General features: G+C 41.9%; 1 protein-coding gene across 4 annotated transcripts in view; it reads left to right on the top strand.

Annotated features, from left to right (window-relative positions):
- The first annotated feature begins 1,406 nt into the window (after positions 1–1,406).
- Positions 1,407–19,709, top strand: part of COL12A1 (collagen type XII alpha 1 chain) — a 115,470-nt gene continuing 97,167 nt past the window's right edge. For 2 of the 4 annotated variants that reach the window (XM_082633346.1, XM_082633345.1), the window contains exons 1-8: positions 1,407–1,773; positions 4,703–4,810; positions 11,963–12,079; positions 13,896–14,039; positions 14,470–14,529; positions 16,468–16,731; positions 16,906–17,070; positions 17,935–18,108. In XM_082633346.1, coding sequence (XP_082489472.1) covers positions 4,738–4,810; positions 11,963–12,079; positions 13,896–14,039; positions 14,470–14,529; positions 16,468–16,731; positions 16,906–17,070; positions 17,935–18,108 — 997 coding nt within the window. In that variant the 5' untranslated portion in view covers positions 1,407–1,773; positions 4,703–4,737. The remainder of the gene's footprint in view (positions 1,774–4,702; positions 4,811–11,962; positions 12,080–13,895; positions 14,040–14,469; positions 14,530–16,467; positions 16,732–16,905; positions 17,071–17,934; positions 18,109–19,709) is intronic. The other 2 variants (XM_082633347.1, XM_082633348.1) reach the window with 2 other exon arrangements.

Genomic DNA, 19,709 nt, shown 5'->3' with positions numbered 1-19,709 from the left:
GGTGGCGATTCCCATTTTCCTCCGTTCTCTCCCCCCAGGCTTCTCCCAGGCTTCCTTCGGCTTTCGCTGGAGCAGCCTGTGCGTGGGGCGGAGTGCAGGGGACCGTCGGGCCTGCAAGTTCTTGTCATCATTCTAAAGGCAAGTTCGTAGGCTATCGCGCCTGGTGCAGGGAAGGCCAGGTTAGCAGATGTCAGACCAAATGGGGAAAAGAAGTTTACACTGGCCACACGACCTCCTCCTGTGTGGCGGGCGGTGAATTCCAGGGACGCCGCTCCTGCGTTCCCCTCCGGCCCCCTCCTCCACCCCCAGCAGCTTAAACTTGTGGGAGTAACCCCTGGGCTCCAAGAGGCCGAAAGGTGCTGGACTGGTGCTGAGCGCACAGACGTGTGTAATCCGACCCTTTCCTAAAGCGCTTTTCTGATGCCACAGTGTAAGATCCCCGCGCTTCCTCCCGTGCAAGTACGATCTGGCAGCCCTCCGTGCCAGGCTCCGCTCTCAGGGCCAAGCGGTGGAGCAGAGCGAGGAGGGGCGGCAGGACCTCGAGAAGGTGCTGGCGGAACGTCAGCCCCGCGTTCGGCCTCCGGCTCCCAGCAGTGCGGGGCGGGGGGAAACTGACGCCCCTTGTTGCCTTGACCCTGGGGCGTTCTAAGGGCAGAGCTTTCCTTCCGAAGCCTCGACTCGCGACCGAGTTTTGCTCTGGCCCAAGTGAGAAATTTCTACGGTGTATGTAACTCCTGAGCGGCTTCCAATTCTGAGGATCCCTAGGTTTCCTAGCGTTCCTTGCCCTCTCTCTTGGCTCCAGTTAAGCTTCCCAGCTCCGTCCCGAAGCCCCGGGGGAGAAAGACAGGACTGGGAAAGCCATCCCCTCTCTGAGCCCCGCGCAGGCGACCATCCGGGTTTCCAATCGCCGGAGACTGAAAAAGACAGAAGGCGCCGCGTGCGCAGACAGTTACTTAATGGAAACCTTGTAAATGGGTTTTAAGTGCACCCAGGACGGAAGGGGAGGAAGGTGTAGGTGGTGACGGTGGGGGATGGGGCTATGATGCGGGGGGGTCCGTCGCATCCCCGCAGTTCTGAAAACGAGAGCCGCTTACTTCCCTCCCGTCGTTCTTAATTTAGAAAAATAAATTTATTGGAGAAAATCGCACGGAGAGGGAAACCCGAGCTCCCCCGCCCGCCCCAAGCGGAGGAGTGAGCGGATTCCCTTGGCAGTGAACCCGGCTGCGGCTGTCCCCCTCCCCGCTTCCTCCTCCCCCTTCCCTGCCCCCCTCCCTCCTCCCCGGCGGGGCACCGCTACTACGGCGATCGCCACCTCACGCAGAAGGAATGCTCGAAGTATGCACACGTTCCCAAAAGTAGACCTCCTTCACCGCCGGAGGAGCATACATCACCCCGTGGCAGCCGTCCACCTTCTCAGGCGTTTCGTAACCGAGTAAACTGAGAGCTGGGAACAGCCCTCTATTAAGTAGCCCGCGGCGCGGAGCCTCTTCCCACTCGACGAAGGCGAGCCGCTCCAGACGCGTCCGCGCGCAGGCAGCTGCGGTCCCGGGCCGTCTCCGCCTGCCCTGCGGCGCCCGCCTCTCCGCCCGGGATCCTCCTTCTCTTCCTCGTCCGCGCCGGTGGCCCTGCCGCTGCCCACCTCCGGGCAGCCGCCGGGTGCGCCCGGAGCGCAGCGCCGATTGCCGGGGCGCGCGGGGGCCACACCGAGGGCCGGCTTCTAACGACGCCGGGAAGCCGCTATCGCCGCCTCTACCTCGGTCACCACCGCCTCAGGTCGGTCAGGCTTCCGGCCCCGTCACCTCGTCCCTTCCAAAGAGAACTAGGGACACTTGCTTCTAGCCTCTTCCCTGCTCGGTTCTAAGCCACTAAGGAGCCCGAGCGGGGACCGTTTGGGCTTGTGCCTGAGATCTGCCGGGTATGCTGAGCTTTTTGTGATTCGTCTGAGTCATTGAGGGGGAAAGAGCTGTAGGTTTTCTGAAGAGCTGATGCAGGGAGGCTGTGCGCGCGCAAAGCACCCCGTTCGATGTGCCAGAGCGTGCAGGGATTTCGTCTATAGCTGCTTCGCTGAAGTTGACGCAGGGCGCGCCGGGTCCCGGGGCCGCCAGTCCCTCAGGGCCTCGCGGCTGCCGCGGTGACGCGCGCGCGCAGGGAAGGTGTTTTGGCGACGCACGGCGCGGAGTTCTTTGCAGGGCCGGCGGAGGGCTCTGCCCCTCGTCGAGGCTGCGTCGGTGTGTGTGGCATCCGGAGACAGACTCCCGGGCGAGTGATCTGGCTCCCTTCTCTGTTTTTCAAAGCATCCCACATGGAGGGTCAGCTCAGCTCTCGGGGACTCAGCTTTGGCCGACTTTATCCAGCTTCTGGAGACAGCTCCCTCCCCCGACCTCTCCCCCTCAGCGCGTAGGTGGACGCTCTACTCAGGGTCGTGGAAACTCTGGGGGAGTTCCCATCCCATATCCAAAGAGGGTAGGGATCAGAGAGTTATTTACGGAGCGGGGACTGTAGCCAGGCAGCAGAAGAGGTACAGCAAAGCAGGCACCCGTAGGGACCCGCCGGTGGTCCTCTCGGGGCTTTCCGGGACCCCTTCCCCCCAACTCACCCCAGAGTATGTGGCCTTCTGAAGTGTGCTGGAACGCTGGGGAGGGACGGGGCAAGAAAGGAAATGAGCGCTAAACTCGGTCCTTGGGTAACGAATGTCAAGGTCGCTGTGGGGGACGCGCAGGGGATCTGGAGGCGCCCCGCGGGGTAGGGGTGAGGGTGTCATTTCCTTTTTTAACTTGACAAGGGAGTTAAAGGAATTGGCCTTTTCCAGCGGAGAGGGGGGAGGGGACGAGCTGGCAGGAGGAGATGAATCCCGTAAGTCTCCTACCCCTTTCCCCACCCCCGCAATTGACTCGTATTCATTCATGTGGGTGAAGTGAGGGAATCGCTGCCACGTAGGGGCGGCCGCTTTCAGATTTTATGTCTGAGAGTGCTCAGTGAAGTGCTGCTAAACATTCATATAAATATTTTGGCTAAAAGGAGAGAAAACTTTTTTTTTTTTTTTTTAACATAGGTGTGGAATGCCTGGCTGACTGGCCGAACTGATTCTATGTTCAGATAACCGCGAGACATGATTCCTTGTGCCGCTGAGTCAGGTAGCCGATAGGTGGCGCTCTAGACCCAGGCAATAGCCCTTCCACTACTCAGGTTTTTGTAGCTAGGGCAGAGGTTAAAAAAAAAAAAAAGGCAGCGCACGGTTTTTCGGTGGGTCGACTGTCAGCCTTTAACTTTTCTCGAGCATGACTGCCAACTGAGTTGGAAATTATTATAGCAAAGTTAAGGCCAGATGACGGGACAATGGGCCAGTCTCACCTCTTGCTTTTCACTGATGTAGAAAAGGGTTAGAAATGTCAAACAGTTGTTCATTAGGAGGAAAGAAATTGCTAGAGTTCTTGGATCCCCAGAGCAGCGACAAAAGTTTAATCTTGGCTTCATAAAAAGGAGCTCCGGGCAATTTGGAAGGCCTGTTCATCAGCCATTTAAAATGCAGTTTACACTCAGGCCCAGGAAAGCTGCCCTAATACATTGTGCCAATAATTTGGAAAGACATGGTTGGAGGCTGTCAGTTTCTTCTCTCAAAGAGGGCTCGACCTTTGGCTCATTTTTGGATTCCCAAGCATGACTTCTTTTTTCACGGAGGCCTGGTGTGTTACCTTACAATCATTTATGTACCTCAGAATCAATTCTCTTTTTAGGTTTTGCTTCTGGCAGTCCCCCACGTTTAAGTCCGTTGCTAGTAGCTTTTGTCTCTGAATTGGACCTTAGAATATTTTGGAAGATTTCCTTCTACTGACATGGGTTAGGCACCTACTGTGTGCTGGGAACCACAAAAGACGAATAAGACTATTTGTCTTTAAAGAATTAATAACCTAGTTACAGAATCAAGAAAAATCAGTGTAGAATGTATTCTCCTCCTGAGCATATAAGCCTGTAACCTTCTGGAATAAATGAACAGTTAAATGAGAAGATTAATTATTACTGAGAATTTTATTAAAACATGTCCTGGGAAGACAGGAAAGAGTGCGCTGTCTCTTGTATTGCCTTTCCCTTTTTATTATGTATTTTAGAGTTGTTTTTTTCCCTCATCTTGAGTAAAAGATTTATCAGCTGTGAAGACAACATAGCTAGCAGGGGGTCAAGTTTCTCTTGGTCTGTACATATTTCTGTATAATCCATGTCAGACCTTCAAGAGCTGCATAATTGTAGGCAGAACAAAACGAAGAAAAAAAGAGAGTAAAAGAGGTTTATTATACTCTTCCAAATTACCCTGAGACCACTAAAGTACCGTTACCTAAAGAGTTCAGCAGCTAGGAAAAAACGGCTGGCCAAATAAAACCCCCAGCTGGAAGAGGCATTTGGTTGAGTCAGGGAAAAGATGACCTCTGAATTAGCCATCACCCAGGGGGATGGAGTTATGTGGGGCGTGGACCAGCCTCCAGGAAAACAGGACCCTCTTTAAACTTGAACTCCCTTCCGTGATTAAACTGCGGCAGATGAACTTGACTTACACTGCTTCACAATAGGCGCATTATATGCTGGTCTGGGCCCTATGGTTATTAAGGCAGATCTGGTCGGGGCCTGGCCCGGGTCCAGGCTCCAGTTCTAACGTGGCTCCCGGCCTGCCCGGACCCGGTTCTGACGCCGTCACTGCTTCCTCCCGCAGATCCCTTCATGCGGCTGTGAGCCCCGAGGCCGAGCATGCGGACCAGGCTTCCCCCAGCGCTCGCCGCCCTGGGCGCGGCCCTGCTCCTGTCTTCCATTGAGGCAGAAGGTAAAAGGCTCTTCCCTCCTTCTCCCCCGTGACCATGCAGAACTCTAGAAAGGAAAGAAGCAGATAGATCTCTCTTGTCTCTGTTGCTTGCTCTGTTTCTCCCCGCGCTTCGTGTGTTCTCCCGGGGTTTCTCTCCTTCGGAGGAACGCCCCCTTCTCTGAGGTCTGTCCGTTTCCCAGCTCTCAGGTCCCGCTCTTTCGTATTCTGCTTAAGCCGTTCCGTACAGTGCTGTGTGCCCTCCTTGCTCTGGTCTCTGCGGTGTGCTGTCCACACTGCCACCGACACGGCCGCCTTCCGAGAGGACCAGCCGTCCGGGAGGGGGCGACGGCTGCACCCAGCTCTGCGGGACGAACACCTCCGGGGGGTACCCAGGAGCCCCGGAGCGCGGGCGCGCTCGCTCGTGCGCGTGGCTGGGTAGCACCTGGCTCGGGACTGCGACCTCGGTGACAGCACGCAATAAAAGACTCCAACAGCGCCGGCTCTGCGCGTCTGTGTGTTTTGTGGGGAGTCCAGTCGGCTAGGCGGGCGGTGCAGGCAAATGGGGTAGCAGCCCAACCGCGCAGGGGGCTGGCGGGCCAGCAGAGGTCCGGGACGCGGGGTGTGTTCTCGCGGCCCGAGGTCGCCGCTGTCTCTGTTTGGTTCGCTGGGCTACGAGACCCGTAGCCCAAGCCCAGGCCCAGCCCCACGCGAACAGGTTGGGTCTGGGCCAAGGTTCTCAAGCTAGGAAGCTAGCGGGCGCCTGGCAAGCTGGGCACCACCTACCCCTCCCTCCTTCCCTCAGCTTCAGACCTGAGTGCGGAGTCGGTCAGAGGCTCGGAGATGGGTCTCAGGGCCTCAGGGTCTGCAAAACGGCTCAGTACGCTCCAGCCCTTGGAAAACGAAGGACTTCTGCTAGAGTTTTAACCTTGTTTTAGGCTTGCTGCGGTGTGCACTTGATGCCTTCCTTTCTCAGCATTCGCGGAACAAGCCCTTTCCGTATATTGACCCAAGAGGGGCTTCTGTGTCCTCTCAGTTATCGTTGGAGACCTGATAAACTAGATTCATTGTTCTGCAAGGTAAATGGGGTAATACCATAAAAGACATCTTAAAAAATATATACTTTTTTCCAATGCAGAAATGCCCCCCCCCCCATGAAATTAAGGGAGAATAGCAATACTTCTGTGTGGGTCAGTGTGGAAGGGGGGTAGGGCGGGGGGTTTGTGTTTCTTAGAGGCTGTGGGGAAGTAGAGTTGTTTCATGACCACACTGAGCTTTTCAAGAACTTTCTATTGTGTTTGATTCTCTAGTTCGAGACTGCAGGTACAAAAGCCTAAGATTGGGCAAAGCAGAGAGTCTTCAAAATGTATGGCTTGTTCAGAAAAGTGAGGGAAACTTGCTGGCTCTTCTTATCTGATTAATACTTTATGAATGTAGAGGCTTTTCAGAGTGGCCTCTGTGGAGTAATATTCAGATGAGATTGACTTTAATGTTCCTTTCTATGTCGTTGTTAGGAAGGAATTTCACTTGAGGAACTTCTGGAAGCCCTACTAAAGATATTTTTAGATAATTCACTAAAGTGGCATATTTATTGCTCATTAAGAAAATAGTTATTTGAAAATCAGAAAGGGTTGAGAATTCTTAGGACAAGAATTGGGTTGGAAATGATGCAAATGGAAAAAAATCAGTTCTGAATTGGATAATGGCTGGTTAGCAAAGTGCAGTTGAAAAGAACATTTTACTCTACATTACTGATTGTTTCCGTATTTCTCATAATTTATCTTTTAGATTTGTATTTATTTCCACATTATACAGCTCTTTCTTTTGCTTTCTTAAGCTGTTTCTCTTCTTGTCTCTCACCCCCTTAGTCCAGCATTTAATAGTGATCCTTTTGTAAGATTTATTACTTGGAGGGGGCCTTATTCTAGTTTGGCAGTGTCAAATAAAAATAGATTGTGAGCCACAGATGCAAGCCACATATGTAACTTAAAATCTTCTGGTTATGACACTAAAAAAGGAAAAAGAAACAGGAGAAATTAATATTTATAACATATTTCACTTAACCTAATATATCCATAATATTACCATTTTAACATGTAATCAATATAAAAGTTATTAGTAAGATATTTTGCATTCTTTGTAACTCAGTCTGAAATTGGGTATGTATGTTATGCTTGTAGCGCATTTCATCTGGATTGGCCACATTTCAAGTGCTTGATAGCCACGTGTGGTTCGTGGCTCCAGTACTGGACAGCAAACTCGGGTGTTAATTACTAAGTAGCCCCAGGAGCCTGGGAAGGGCTAACAAAGTTTGTGGCCAAGGCCTTTCTGGGGACAATGGGCTGCAAACAGAATTTCTCTGAAGTATTTCTGATGGCACATTTCACAAATTCAACTCGCAGCCCTGCTTCTTGATATGTTATTTTGATCTTAGTTCAAAAGTAGCCATTGTGGAGGGTGGGAGGGAGATGCAAGAGGGAGGAGATATGGGGATGTATGTATATGTGTAGCTGATTCACTGTGTTATACAGCAGAAACTAACACACCATTGTAAAGCAATTATACTCCAATAAAGATGTTTAAAAAAAAAGGGTACATTAAAAAAAAAGTAGCCATTGCTACTTTTCTTTCCCTTTTGCAACTCATACTTATACTCTTGTATTCATACTATTTTCCAGTCAATTTCTACTTACTTTTTTTAATATGTTGAAAGCTCAATACCTTTAATTAAAAGGTTTTGGCCTTCACTTTTTGCATTGCTCCTTTTTGATAGGGGTACCACCTTTGTCATGTTGTTTTCTTCTACCTACTTATACAAGGAACTTTATTTTTCATAATACAGTATTTGTTCCATAGAAATAAGAGTGAAAATGATTTTTTTTTGCTTTTAATATTTGTAATTTTTAGCTACAGCATAGACTTTATTAACCTTATAACCTGGCCAGTGGTCTGTAAGATCTAGAATGTGTGACTTATTTTTGGTTCCTGTATCATATAGTATGTAAACTGCCATTTAGAAAATTTAACACTTTACATTTAAAGATTAATAGCCAGTGTTCCCTGAGAATTAGACACCTTTCTAGTTAATCTAGAATTTGAGATGAACATATGTTTTGTAAAAAATAGAGTTGTAATTTTAGTAAGTCTGATTTGTAGTTCATAATATATAATGAACGATTGAATATTTTTAATTCATGAGTGAGTTGAAGTCATAAGCTTTAATTATCTTACGTCTAGGTTAAGAGGCTAATTAATGTATATTTCTATAATCCTGTGTCTAACTTATGTTCTAACAGAAATTTCAAACTCGACGGGAACTTATAGATCATCTATTCTAATTGTCTCATTTTCCAAATGAGAAAATGAGGACCAGAGAAGCTGAATAACTCAGTCAACTAACCTGATTGCCTAGGGACAAGGCATAGACAAAACCCAGGTCTTCTAGTCCCAGTTTTGTGCTAGTTTGCCCACACTGTGCTGCTTTCTTGCTTGAAAATGGGTCAACCCAGTCAGTTTCATGAAAGGATGCATTTTGTAATCTGTACAGAATAATTTATTACTTGTCTAAAAGATTAACTTTTCAACTGCTTATTTTTGGTATCTTATAAACACAGATGAAATGAGTATCTGTATCATGGCAGAGATCATTAAATTTATACTAGCTTTGGACGGAAAATTTAAACTAATACATACTGAATATAGTAAAACCACACTTTGTGCACTTCTCAATGTTTCTGCCATTAAGGTAGTACCCTTCTCAGTGTTGCTATCACAAAGATTAGACTAAAGGTCTTACTAGTTCATCAAGATGATATTTTAGTAGTGTGTTCTCAGTTTTCCTTTACCTTTAATACACTTTATACACTTGCCAAATCTTACTAGACTAATCTCCTCCCACCTGTCCGTCCATCCATCCATCTATCCATCCATCCATCCATCCATCCATCCATCTCTGGGTAAACTTTTATGTCTTCCTCTTGGCTGCCATAATTAAAAACAATGTTTTGTAAATAATTATATTTCAAGGTAGATACTTTGGTTTCAAAATTGCTTGAACAAGTTGTAAAGTTAATATACCAAATTCTATCTGTATCTGAATTGGAGATGTCTGAATAGCACATATTTATTGTTGACCAGGCATCAAATAAAGGTTTTTTATAGAGTAGAGAAATACTTATGTATATTTTAATGGGCAAATACATATCAATATTGGTTTCTAAAGTTAATCTTTCACTCAAATATTTCTTATTTTTTACATTTAAGCCAGTATGGTAGGAAACTGTATGCTCTGGAGTCAGACTATGGGATCAAAGTTTTGCTGCTTATTAGCTGTGTTAACCCTTCCAAAGTTCACTGACTCACCCATTAGTCAGGGATAATTAGGCAACTCTTCTGGGTGACCATGAGAAAAGAAGGAGACAATCTATAAAGTGACTAGCTCTCTGCTTGTCACAGAAGAGACACTCAGCAAATGCTAGCTATAATTATTCCTAAAAAGTCCTAAATCCTGCCAACTTATCTAAGGAAGATATCAGCAGAATGCAGCTTTCATAGCATAGCTTTTTGATAACAAAAAGCATTATTCATAAATATGAACTTAAACTGCTAGTGTTATGAATACTTAAAATTTTAATTTCTTCACTATCAGTATTCAGTTTTATGAATATATTTCTGATTGCTATCTTATTTATTTATAATTTTACTTCTATTTGTCTTCATTCAGATTCTTATTCTACACAACTATGACTCTTTACAATCATAATCCCTATGGAGGTAGTTCATCTTAGAAATATTCTGGCATCTGCATAGACGCTGCTTGTAACAATGCAAGGGCAGTTGTGAATTATTTTTATATAAAATAAAAGATTTTCAAAGTTAATGAAAATACATTTCGCATTGATTCAAGTTGACAGGGGTCCACACTCACACCTGCTTTATTATCTTTTTTCATGAAACAAACAAGCAAAATATATAAACAGAACGGCAAGCCTCAAAGGTTTTACAAGTGATAAAAGTGACAAGAAGAAAAGTGGACAGGGCTCTCTGTTGCACACATGCTGGTCGACCATGCTCTCCTACTTTTGATCCCCAAGTACCACATCTGAGTTTCTATAAACACCTTAAAATCCTCTGAAATGTTAAAGACTTTTCCCAACAGTCAATCTTTCAGTTTTTCTGGAATCCTGGGCATTTGGAAATCAACAAGGTGGGCTGCTGCAGCCCATCAGCAGTTTTAACCTAATGTCTGCTGCTTCAGGTCAATTTCCTTGCAAGGTTGGTGGTACTGTTTTTCCATGTACTGATTTTTTTAAAAGCATGCTCAGGCCAGTTGTGTCTGCCTTTGCATTAAATTTGTCCTGAGCCATTGCTACTGGAACAATATTTTATAATGATATTCTTAATACCTATTGTCCTATTAACATCTGTTGCATGCTTGTTATACTAAGTGATGACTACCAGTAAACCTCACAAAATGGTTACAGACAGCAGAATGTTGAATAATTAAACTCTGCATGTAGATTAATAGTCTAATCTCACTGCCTGTGTATGGATAGTAAGAAAATAACATTCATTCCATTACTAGCGTATCCAATAAAAATAAAAAAGCCATCTCCTACAGTTGGAAGCAGCAGTTCATTAAAGCAAACATTTGCTTAATTTGTATAATTTCCATTAAAATGTGCTATTAATATTACATAAATACCTAACCCCAGTTAAATTCTATGACTCATGTCTCAAAGCTACTGCTCTAGTTCAATTGACCTTTAGGAAAACCTAAAAGGAGACTGTAATCTCTCAAAACAGAGACAAAAATTCTGACTCACAAGGAATACTTTCAATCTGAAACACTTTAAGAAGAGTATGGCGGAAAGTCATCTTATTGTGTTGACCTGCTTCAAGAGTAATAATTTTTAATGCATCGACCATGCACTGACAGTGAGTCAGTACAATGCTGCATGATGAGGCATGAACACTGCAGAGAGAATATCATTATAAAATATTTTTGGAATGTCTTTGTGTAATGACTATTGTACATGGAGGCTTTCATTCATTGTGGGAAACTAAAAACAAGTCAACATTTCATTGACACATGCATGATGCTGTACAGTTCTGTATGTAAACTATTGCTTTCTGTACTTTTCAATTAGTCCTGTCATTGACTTCTCCAAGATTTACACGCAGTCATGTCTTCAGATTGCTGATCCTTCCTCACTATTTTCTTTAAATTCTGTAAATAAATGTCCATAAATATACATTGATGTTGTCTTTTCATAATTAACCATTGTTTTGTAAAGGACCATACTGGCATTTTAATTTAAAATGCCACTTCTAGTATGGAGTATACCTGCTGCAAAGGAAAATAACAGGGTTGGTTTACACCTTGCAAACGTACAGCAAATTGGTGTAAACAGGCAGAATGTTTGTTAGTTTTATAAACATCTGTATATCACTCTTTATATACTTATAAATGATTGACATCCCTTATTACTATTTTTGAACATCGGTCTATATGAATACAAATATACATTTAAATGTATATTTCCTTGTGAGACATAACAGTGCTAAATTTCCCATGATTCCTCCTTTTTATTAAAATACATTTTTCATCTCTGCCACAGATTGAGAATTATCAAACAAAAATTAATAACAAGGCAATGATGCAGAGAATGAACCAAAATATCATTGATTCTTTTCCACATTATGGAAAAATGTATTATGTCAGTGTTCTCACTTAACCTCTGTGGTTGTAAGCAGGTTGTGATTTGGCATGCTTATTCAAAATGCACTCAGCATGTATCGAAAGTTCCTTAATTGTTATGTGAATTGTTTGCATATGTGGTTATTATATGTGATTTCATTGTACCTGTATGTACTTGTATCCAAATATGTTTCTATTATGCTTGATTTTGCTGGCCATTCTTGGATGACCAAGCAACTCAAGAATCCAAAGTGTTTTGTGCTGTCTTCTGTAATATGTATACTCTCTGATGTTTTGTCACATCTTGTCAGCTTTTAATTTTATTCTTGTCCAACAAGATATCTTTTATATTTGTTGGAAACAAATTTATGCAAAGACAATTTTCGTAAGCTTTGCTCAACACAATTCTTTATTAATTAAATTGACCGTTTTGTGACATTGGAAAATGTAACTGATATCAACTCTCTCTCTTGCAGTTGACCCACCTTCAGACTTGAATTTTAAAATTATAGATGAAAATACTGTTCATATGTCATGGGCAAGACCACCTGATCCAATTGTGGGTTTCAAAATAACAGTGGACTCCACAACGGGTAAGTTTTGAGATGCTGGGATTTTAGGTCAGAGACATCAAAGGTGATATAATCTGATCTTTTCCCCTCCTTCCATTTCATTATGAGGAAGCCAGGATCTAGAAAACCTGAGGGGTTTACCTAACGTCGCAAGATATTTGGTGGACTCAGATCTCCAGATTTCCAGCCCAGGACCCGTTATTATATTTTTATAGTGTTAGCCTTATTAACTTGGTTTCCTGTGCTAAGCTGTTGTTACTAAAAATAGACATTTTCCCCCCCGATCAGAATATTGCTGGTAATCTTTGCTTTTATAAAATAGAATGATCACTTCTTGACATTCTTCTTGAATCACTTAATCTGTCCAGCACTTCAAGTGACAAGTGATGAAGTGAGTTGTTACACATTGCCCAGTGTCCTGCACACTTCAGTACTCAGGACACAGATTCTGGGATGGTGGTGAACTGCCATGATGGAAGACAACGATTTACTAGATAGATTCTGTAGATCCTAAGGCTAAGAGTCTTTGAAAGAAGAAACTTGTTTTGCTTGTTCTCAAAAGTTTTCTTTAGTATTCATGATGTTGCCCAAGTGTGCAGAACCCATCTCTGTTGATTAACTTTTATTTCTAATGTGGAATGGGGAAATAACCATTTTTACTAGCACTGGCCAAGTGGTAGGAAGAGGTCTGTATTGGCTGACAGAAGCAATAGATGATGTCAACATGACTTAGCACCAGAGCTGTGTTTACATACTTGTGGCCTTTAAAAAATACCACTGATTTAAAATGCTGATTTATCAGGGGATTGAGAAGCTGTGTTTTTCTCCCATATGATCTGAGAACTTAAAAAGTGATCAAGAATTTACTTTTTATTCCTTGAATATTTTCTTCCCAAATATATTTGCCGTTAACTATTTCATTTATTCCAAAGCAGAAAAACAGTTGAAAAAGAGTTCATCTGGTTTCCAGATGTTGGAAATGACTGACTCCTATACTTTAAAAACTGACACTGAGGCCATTCAACCTAGCAGAGCCCTGGTATCTTATTTTCCCATGGGGGCCCTGGTGGGTTCTGCAATGCTCCACATGTAAACCTGGAGCATTTTCTTTTTTGATTATTTATGTTTTGATGAAAATTTAATATGTTTAAGAATATTAAAAGTCACTTAGTCCCTAAGAACTACTGTGTTTCCTGATTGAATTGAGCATTATCATAATCTAGAAGGAAGTACATAATTGTCAATATATAAGGAAACGCTCAGTACACTGTACCTTGAAATGTTTGATACCTAGTTAAGTCAATTCAGAGGACCGTGGTTACCCATTAGAGTATGCTTCCATCCCCCGCTGGAGTATGGAGGATGCACTTCTGTAGAAGAGGATGCTGTTTCCCAGTAGATGTTCCTTTTAGCCTATGGGACTTGTTGTCTTTGAGTTGATTTTCAGCCTTTCTTTTTCTTTCAGTGCTCTCCTCCAATGCATCATTTAAAATTAAATTATTTTCTGCTTTATCTCTCATTTATAAAAAAATTTGTTATCTACCATTAATATTCAAAAATAATGAGAGATTTCTGTTTGATATTCTGGTATATCTTTAATCTAGAGGAATACTTGAGTCCTCAAACAAATATGGAATATGACTGTAACAAGTAAAGGCAATGCCAGTCCATTTATTGAATTTCTAGAATTCAAAATGTTTGTTTTGGAAGGCAGTAAAAAATAATGTTTGGGTATTCTAAAAAAATGTATATTTTGAATTTTCAGATTTTGAGTGTATGTTATGTTATATGTGAAAAAAGTTTTGTTGCATGGATGTTTTTCTTTCTATATTTTCAGATGGGCCCACTAAAGAATTTACTCTTGCAGCTAGTACCACTGAAACTTTATTAACAGAGCTTATACCTGAAATAGAGTATGTGGTGACAATCACTTCATATGATGAAGTAGAAGAAAGTGTACCAGTTATAGGCCAATTAACAAGTAAGCACACATATAAAGTACTTTTATACCTTATATTTTGCAGAAGATTTCTCCAACTTTCAAATTTAAGTTGTTATTATGCAGAGTTAATTTATATCCATATTAACTATTCTTTCAGTGATCCTAGATGTTAGTAGCTGTGAATAATTCATTCCTGATTTATAATCCTGGTCTCTGGAAACAGCAGGAATATTATGAATGAAAACTGTTAAAAACGTTAGGCTTTGCCAGACAACTATGTTAATATCTATCTTGAAATATATCTAAAATCTCCCTAAAAATAATTTATTTGCAAGGGAATGCTTATTTGGCTGTATTCTCTGACCAGCTGGGAATGGACCATACATTTGAAAGACAACGTACTTATTTTCTTCTTAGGAAGTGTTTGTATGGGTCCATTTCTTTTTGTAATAATCAAGTTTTGATTCAGTTCAAACAGGTGGCCCGATAAAGCCAGGCGAGAAGAAACCTGGAAAAACAGAGATACAAAGTAAGCATTTCCCTTAAGATTTGTGCTTGGCTTTGCAGAATTTATAAATGTAATATAAAGGAGATGTTCCAACTAGGTCCATAGTTTGATCTCACTCCTATATTAATTTCTGTAAGCTTTATCTACAAGAAGTACAGGCAATGTAATAGTAATGTATGACTAAGTGGTTATAACACCTACTTTCTGACTTTCTAACCATTCATTCTATGTACTAAATATTCTTTTTACTGGGAGTGTTTTAAATTTGTGTGTGTCCAAATTCCCCTGCAGGATTTTGGCAGTAGGTGAGAAACAAAGCTCATCACTGGACTTAACTCCTTTCTCAAAGACAAACTATAGAAATAGGTGGTAGCTCAGGGATACATGGGAACTATAAGGCTGGACCACAGGGGAGATGCCCTCACAGTGTTTTCAGCAATTCCATTGCCATGAAAATGTATTTCTAGGTCTCTGTATATGTTATGCTTATTTCTAAAGTGTTTACATGGGCTTAGTTGGTGCAGTTGTAACCGTTTCCAGAGTCTCTATAAGAACGTCTCTGATAAGTTGATGCATTTGTAATCAAATGAAAGCAATTTTATTGTCTGGTTTTGTGGCTTCTAGCCCCTTTTGGTGTTACACTGCTTTGTGTGACTTGCTGAGATGGAGCCTTGAAGGGTTTCTTGGACTTCTAATTTTGCCACCTTGTAAATTGGACTTATGACTCAGGATAACAATAAAAAGATTGTGAATGTGAAGTTCCCTTTATCCTGAATTTTTCCTGCTAGATCACTGTTTATAATCCTTTTTGATGTCTAATCATCTGAAGTGAAGTTTATAGTATGCAGTTACAATGCAAATATTTTCCCTTAATCATCAATATTTATTCTAAATCAAAGCATTATTCTAAATATTGACTTTCAGTAGGCTTAAGTTGGCCCATCAAATAGTATGCAAAAATTATTTAGGCATGCCAGTTATACTGGCTTGCAAATTTCTCAGGACCTTTCCTCCTCTTCCTAGCCATATACTTCTCTTATTATCTACCAACTGACTGCAGGGATAAAAATATCTTCAGAAAATTCACTCAGCTTTGCCTTATGAATACAGATTTTCATAAAAACCAACCTGTTCCCCCCTCCCCACCTGACCACAGAGAGAGGGAAAAATGCGTTTGGTTATAAAGGCCAGTTGTTGCATTTGTAGTGATTTAAGGGTACTACATATATTTTTACTTTTGAATGAAAATGTTTTCCCCCCGTTTTGTTTAGTACAAGAAGGTTTTAATTGTCAAATTTAAATACCTTGATAATTAGGACAAGATATTATGGCTATTTTGCATCATATTTATGCTTGTTGGTACTTCTGTTAAGACCCCATTAACCCTCTAGACTAACCAGCTGCAAACTTTAGACAATTATATTGTAAAATGCAGGAGAATGTTAAAAAAGCTTTGCTCTTTTCTTCAACCCTACCGCATTTGCTTAAATGGTACAGCAATTGTTTTGTATTTATTGATCTCAGAATACCAAGAATGAAAACACTTTGCTTACATTTCTTTTGTATGTCTCCTAGATATTTTATATAGTTTTTACTTGGAGAAAAGAGTGAGGATATAGTTATAAAAATAGACAAATCAATAGCAACAATACTTGGGTCACAGGCTCTTGGAGAATGGGTCATATATGTATCTGGTCTTGCACAATGTCTTATACAACAGTTTAAAGACATATAGTTGCAGAAATGCATGTTCACGAAGGTACTGAAAATGCTTCTATGTGTGCCAATAAAGTTTTACATTCTTTTGTGCATGTCAGTTGTGGTTAAAGAACAAGGTGAAAAGTTCTAATGAACAAAATGATTTTAGGAGCCAACCTTTTTGCCATGTTAGTTTGTATTCCTTAATGCTAGATAGATTTATTAGTGTGTCATTTAAAAAATATATCACATGTATTTCAGAATGCTCTGTCAGTGCCTGGACTGATTTAGTGTTCCTTGTGGATGGCTCATGGAGTGTGGGAAGAAATAATTTCAAGTACATTTTAGATTTCATTGCTGCTCTTGTGTCTGCTTTTGACGTTGGGGAAGAGAAGACAAGGGTTGGAGTTGTTCAGTACAGCTCTGACACCAGGACGGAATTTAACTTAAATCAGTACTATCAACGGGATGAGCTGCTTGCTGCAATTAAAAAAATCCCATACAAAGGTGGCAACACGATGACAGGTATGTTTTTACAAATTGTGGTATCGTTTAAGATAAATGAAATGTCTATTTGGGAAAGAAATGATGGATTGCCCAAATTATCATATGTTAAATAATGTTGAAAGTAATCCCATAGCTTTTGATTTTGGTAAAATTGTGTCACGAGGAACTGAACATATTTCTTTTTCATTTCAGGGGAAGCCATTGATTACTTAATCAAAAATACTTTCACGGAATCTGCTGGAGCAAGAGTTGGCTTTCCCAAAGTGGCAATTATTATTACAGATGGCAAATCCCAGGACGAAGTGGAAATTCCAGCAAGAGAGCTTCGAAGTATTGGGGTTGAAGTCTTCTCTTTGGGTAGGTCAAGTTTGGTTAAGTATTTTCATTTTAGAACTACTTTAATACTTAATGGCAGGAAGATGAAGGGTTGATTCCTCAAGGAAGGATTCTTTCTCAAGGAAGGAAAGCAGTTTTTACTGCATTTGATAGTGTAGTGTTAATCCAAACCAATTTTCTTTCTTTTTTTTTTTTGCGTTACGCGGACCTCTCACTGCTGTGGCCCCCCCCCCCCCCCCGTTGTGGAGCACAGGCTCCGGACGCGCAGGCTCAGCGGCCATAGCTCACGGGCCCAGCCGCTCCGCAGCATGTGGGATCTTCCCAGACCGGGGCACGAACCCGTGTCCCCTGCATCGGCAGGCGGACTCTCAACCATTGTGCCACCAGGGAAGCCCCAAATCATTTTTGAGTAAAAGTCCTGCTTATCTATTTCTCTCACGTAACTCCTTTAGCATATGCATTAAGTAAGGCAGTATTCACATTCTTTGTCAACACTCTGCTTTTCAAAGAATGCTGGGCCAATGATTCTAATAAAGATCCTCCTTGTATTATCATTAAGTGTTTTTTATGTTTCCTCTCTTATGTAACACTTGAAGAATTCAGAGGGTTCCAGCTCATTCAGGACTCTGGAAGAGAAAAAGTCTTATCTTTACAGATGGCAGGGACAAATGATGGCATGGTTGGCATGAGAGCCCACTCTGTTTTACCAACCAGTCCTTTGCCTCTTTGGCCATGTTGCGTGAAATGGGAAAATGCTCTTGTCATTTCAACAGTTGCACGTTCATTAGGATGCAAAACAATTCCAGTTTATGACTGAATAGGACTTGAAAATGTCTTTACTTCCCACATTTCCCTTCCCATATCTTTGTCCTATTTTTTTTTAAGGCATTAAAGCTGCAGATGCAAAAGAACTCAAACAAATCGCCTCCACACCTTCACTAAATCACGTTTTCAACGTGGCCAACTTCGATGCGATTGTGGATATTCAGAATGAGATCATCTCCCAGGTGTGCTCAGGTGTGGATGACCAGCTTGGGGAATTGGTCAGTGGAGAAGAAGGTGAGTGAATTGTTGGGTGTTCCCATGTGTCCCCCTCTTCCATTACTTGAGAGAAGTTATGGCTTCACAGGCAGAGGGACATTTAGTTTAGCATTCTGTTTCTATTAAATGGCGGAGGAAAAGAGTTTCCATCACCATACTCTGCATAGTGTTTTCAGGGCTCTTAGGAATATTTCAAAGGTCAGTCAATTTGATCCTCCCACATTTGGAAAATGCTTCCATTTTATCAGTTATTGCTTTTAAATACATGGGAGAGAGAAAAGACATTTCATAAGCATCCTTTGGAATATTAAAAAGTCACAGTTTCCATAATTGTTCGCCTCTTAGCCTAAGAATTCACAGCTGATTAAAGATAAGTTCTAAAGAGCTACATCTTCAATCATATAAACTCTTTAATCTACAAACCCCAAGTATTTTGGCAATGTTCATTGGCTCTAATTTGTTTCAGAACTCCTTCTTATTATTTCATGGGCTCTGAATCTCTTTCTTTGTTTTACTGACTAATGTCTGATTTTTTGCCCTGCTTTATTACAAAATCCACCCCCGCCCAGCTTTCCCCTGGTCAACCTCTCTTTACTCAGTCTTTTAAAACATTCAAGTTTTTCACCTTCACTAGGGTGTGTGTGCGAGGTTAGGCCAAAGTTTGGTTGTGCCTCCGTTTGAACTCTCCCTGGAAGGGGTGTGGGCTGCGTTGCAGGCGTTCGCGGTCATTTTTGGGGCCTTCTCTCTGTTGCTGGCGATCTCCTGAGACTTCTGCTCCCCAGCACTGTCTCCGCATCACTCCAGAGCTTTGCCTAAACTTCCAGTTGGCACATCCATTGCTTTCCTCCCACTGCTTCTCACTTCTTTAAGCATCATTTTTATGGACTACATCTGACTGCCTTTTTGAGAAGATAGTGAGTAACCTTGTATATATTTTATCATCCACAGTTGCAGCCTGACTTATAAAAACTTAGAACTATATCTTCTGGGAAACTGATTCCACTGGCAAATCTAAAACTTTGAAGATTTGGTCTGAAATAGCTTAAAATACTTTGTTATCTGCTAAGTATTGGATTGGCTGAAAAGTTCGTTCGGAACGTCTTAATGGAAAAACCCGAATGAACTTTTTGGCCAGCCCAATACAAGAATATGTTCTACACTGAGTAAGGATAGAACATTTTTAGATTATCAGTATTTGCTTGTCAATATGCATGTTGTAAACCATTGTTTCACCCCTGTTTGGTGGCATTATGAACAAAGCTGAACTTTTTTTCTTATCTTGAATAAGTGGAAATACAATTGCTTAAGATGATAAGAACCTGTCATTTAAGAACTGCTGAACTCTTTATCTTTCTTGGCATATTATAAAGTATCTTAAATATTACATTATTATGCTTATATTACTATTAAAAGAGAAGAACTTTCTAAAGCATTGAGTAAGTCATTGATTTAACAAATATTCATCAAGTGCCTCCTTTGGTACCTGAATAAGGCAATGAGTGTAATACCAAAACCAGAATGGAAAATCTTGGTCCCAGAGAATGAATTAGGCATCAGATGTCCTATTATTAATTTCTCCAAGGACTTCTTTTTCCCTAAACTTCTCATCTCCCTGATTA

The sequence above is a fragment of the Mesoplodon mirus genome, assembly GCF_964341445.2.
Source record: "Mesoplodon mirus genome assembly, chromosome: 10".
NCBI classification, from domain to species: domain Eukaryota; kingdom Metazoa; phylum Chordata; class Mammalia; order Artiodactyla; family Ziphiidae; genus Mesoplodon; species Mesoplodon mirus.
This window is presented reverse-complemented; position numbering and strand designations above follow the sequence as displayed.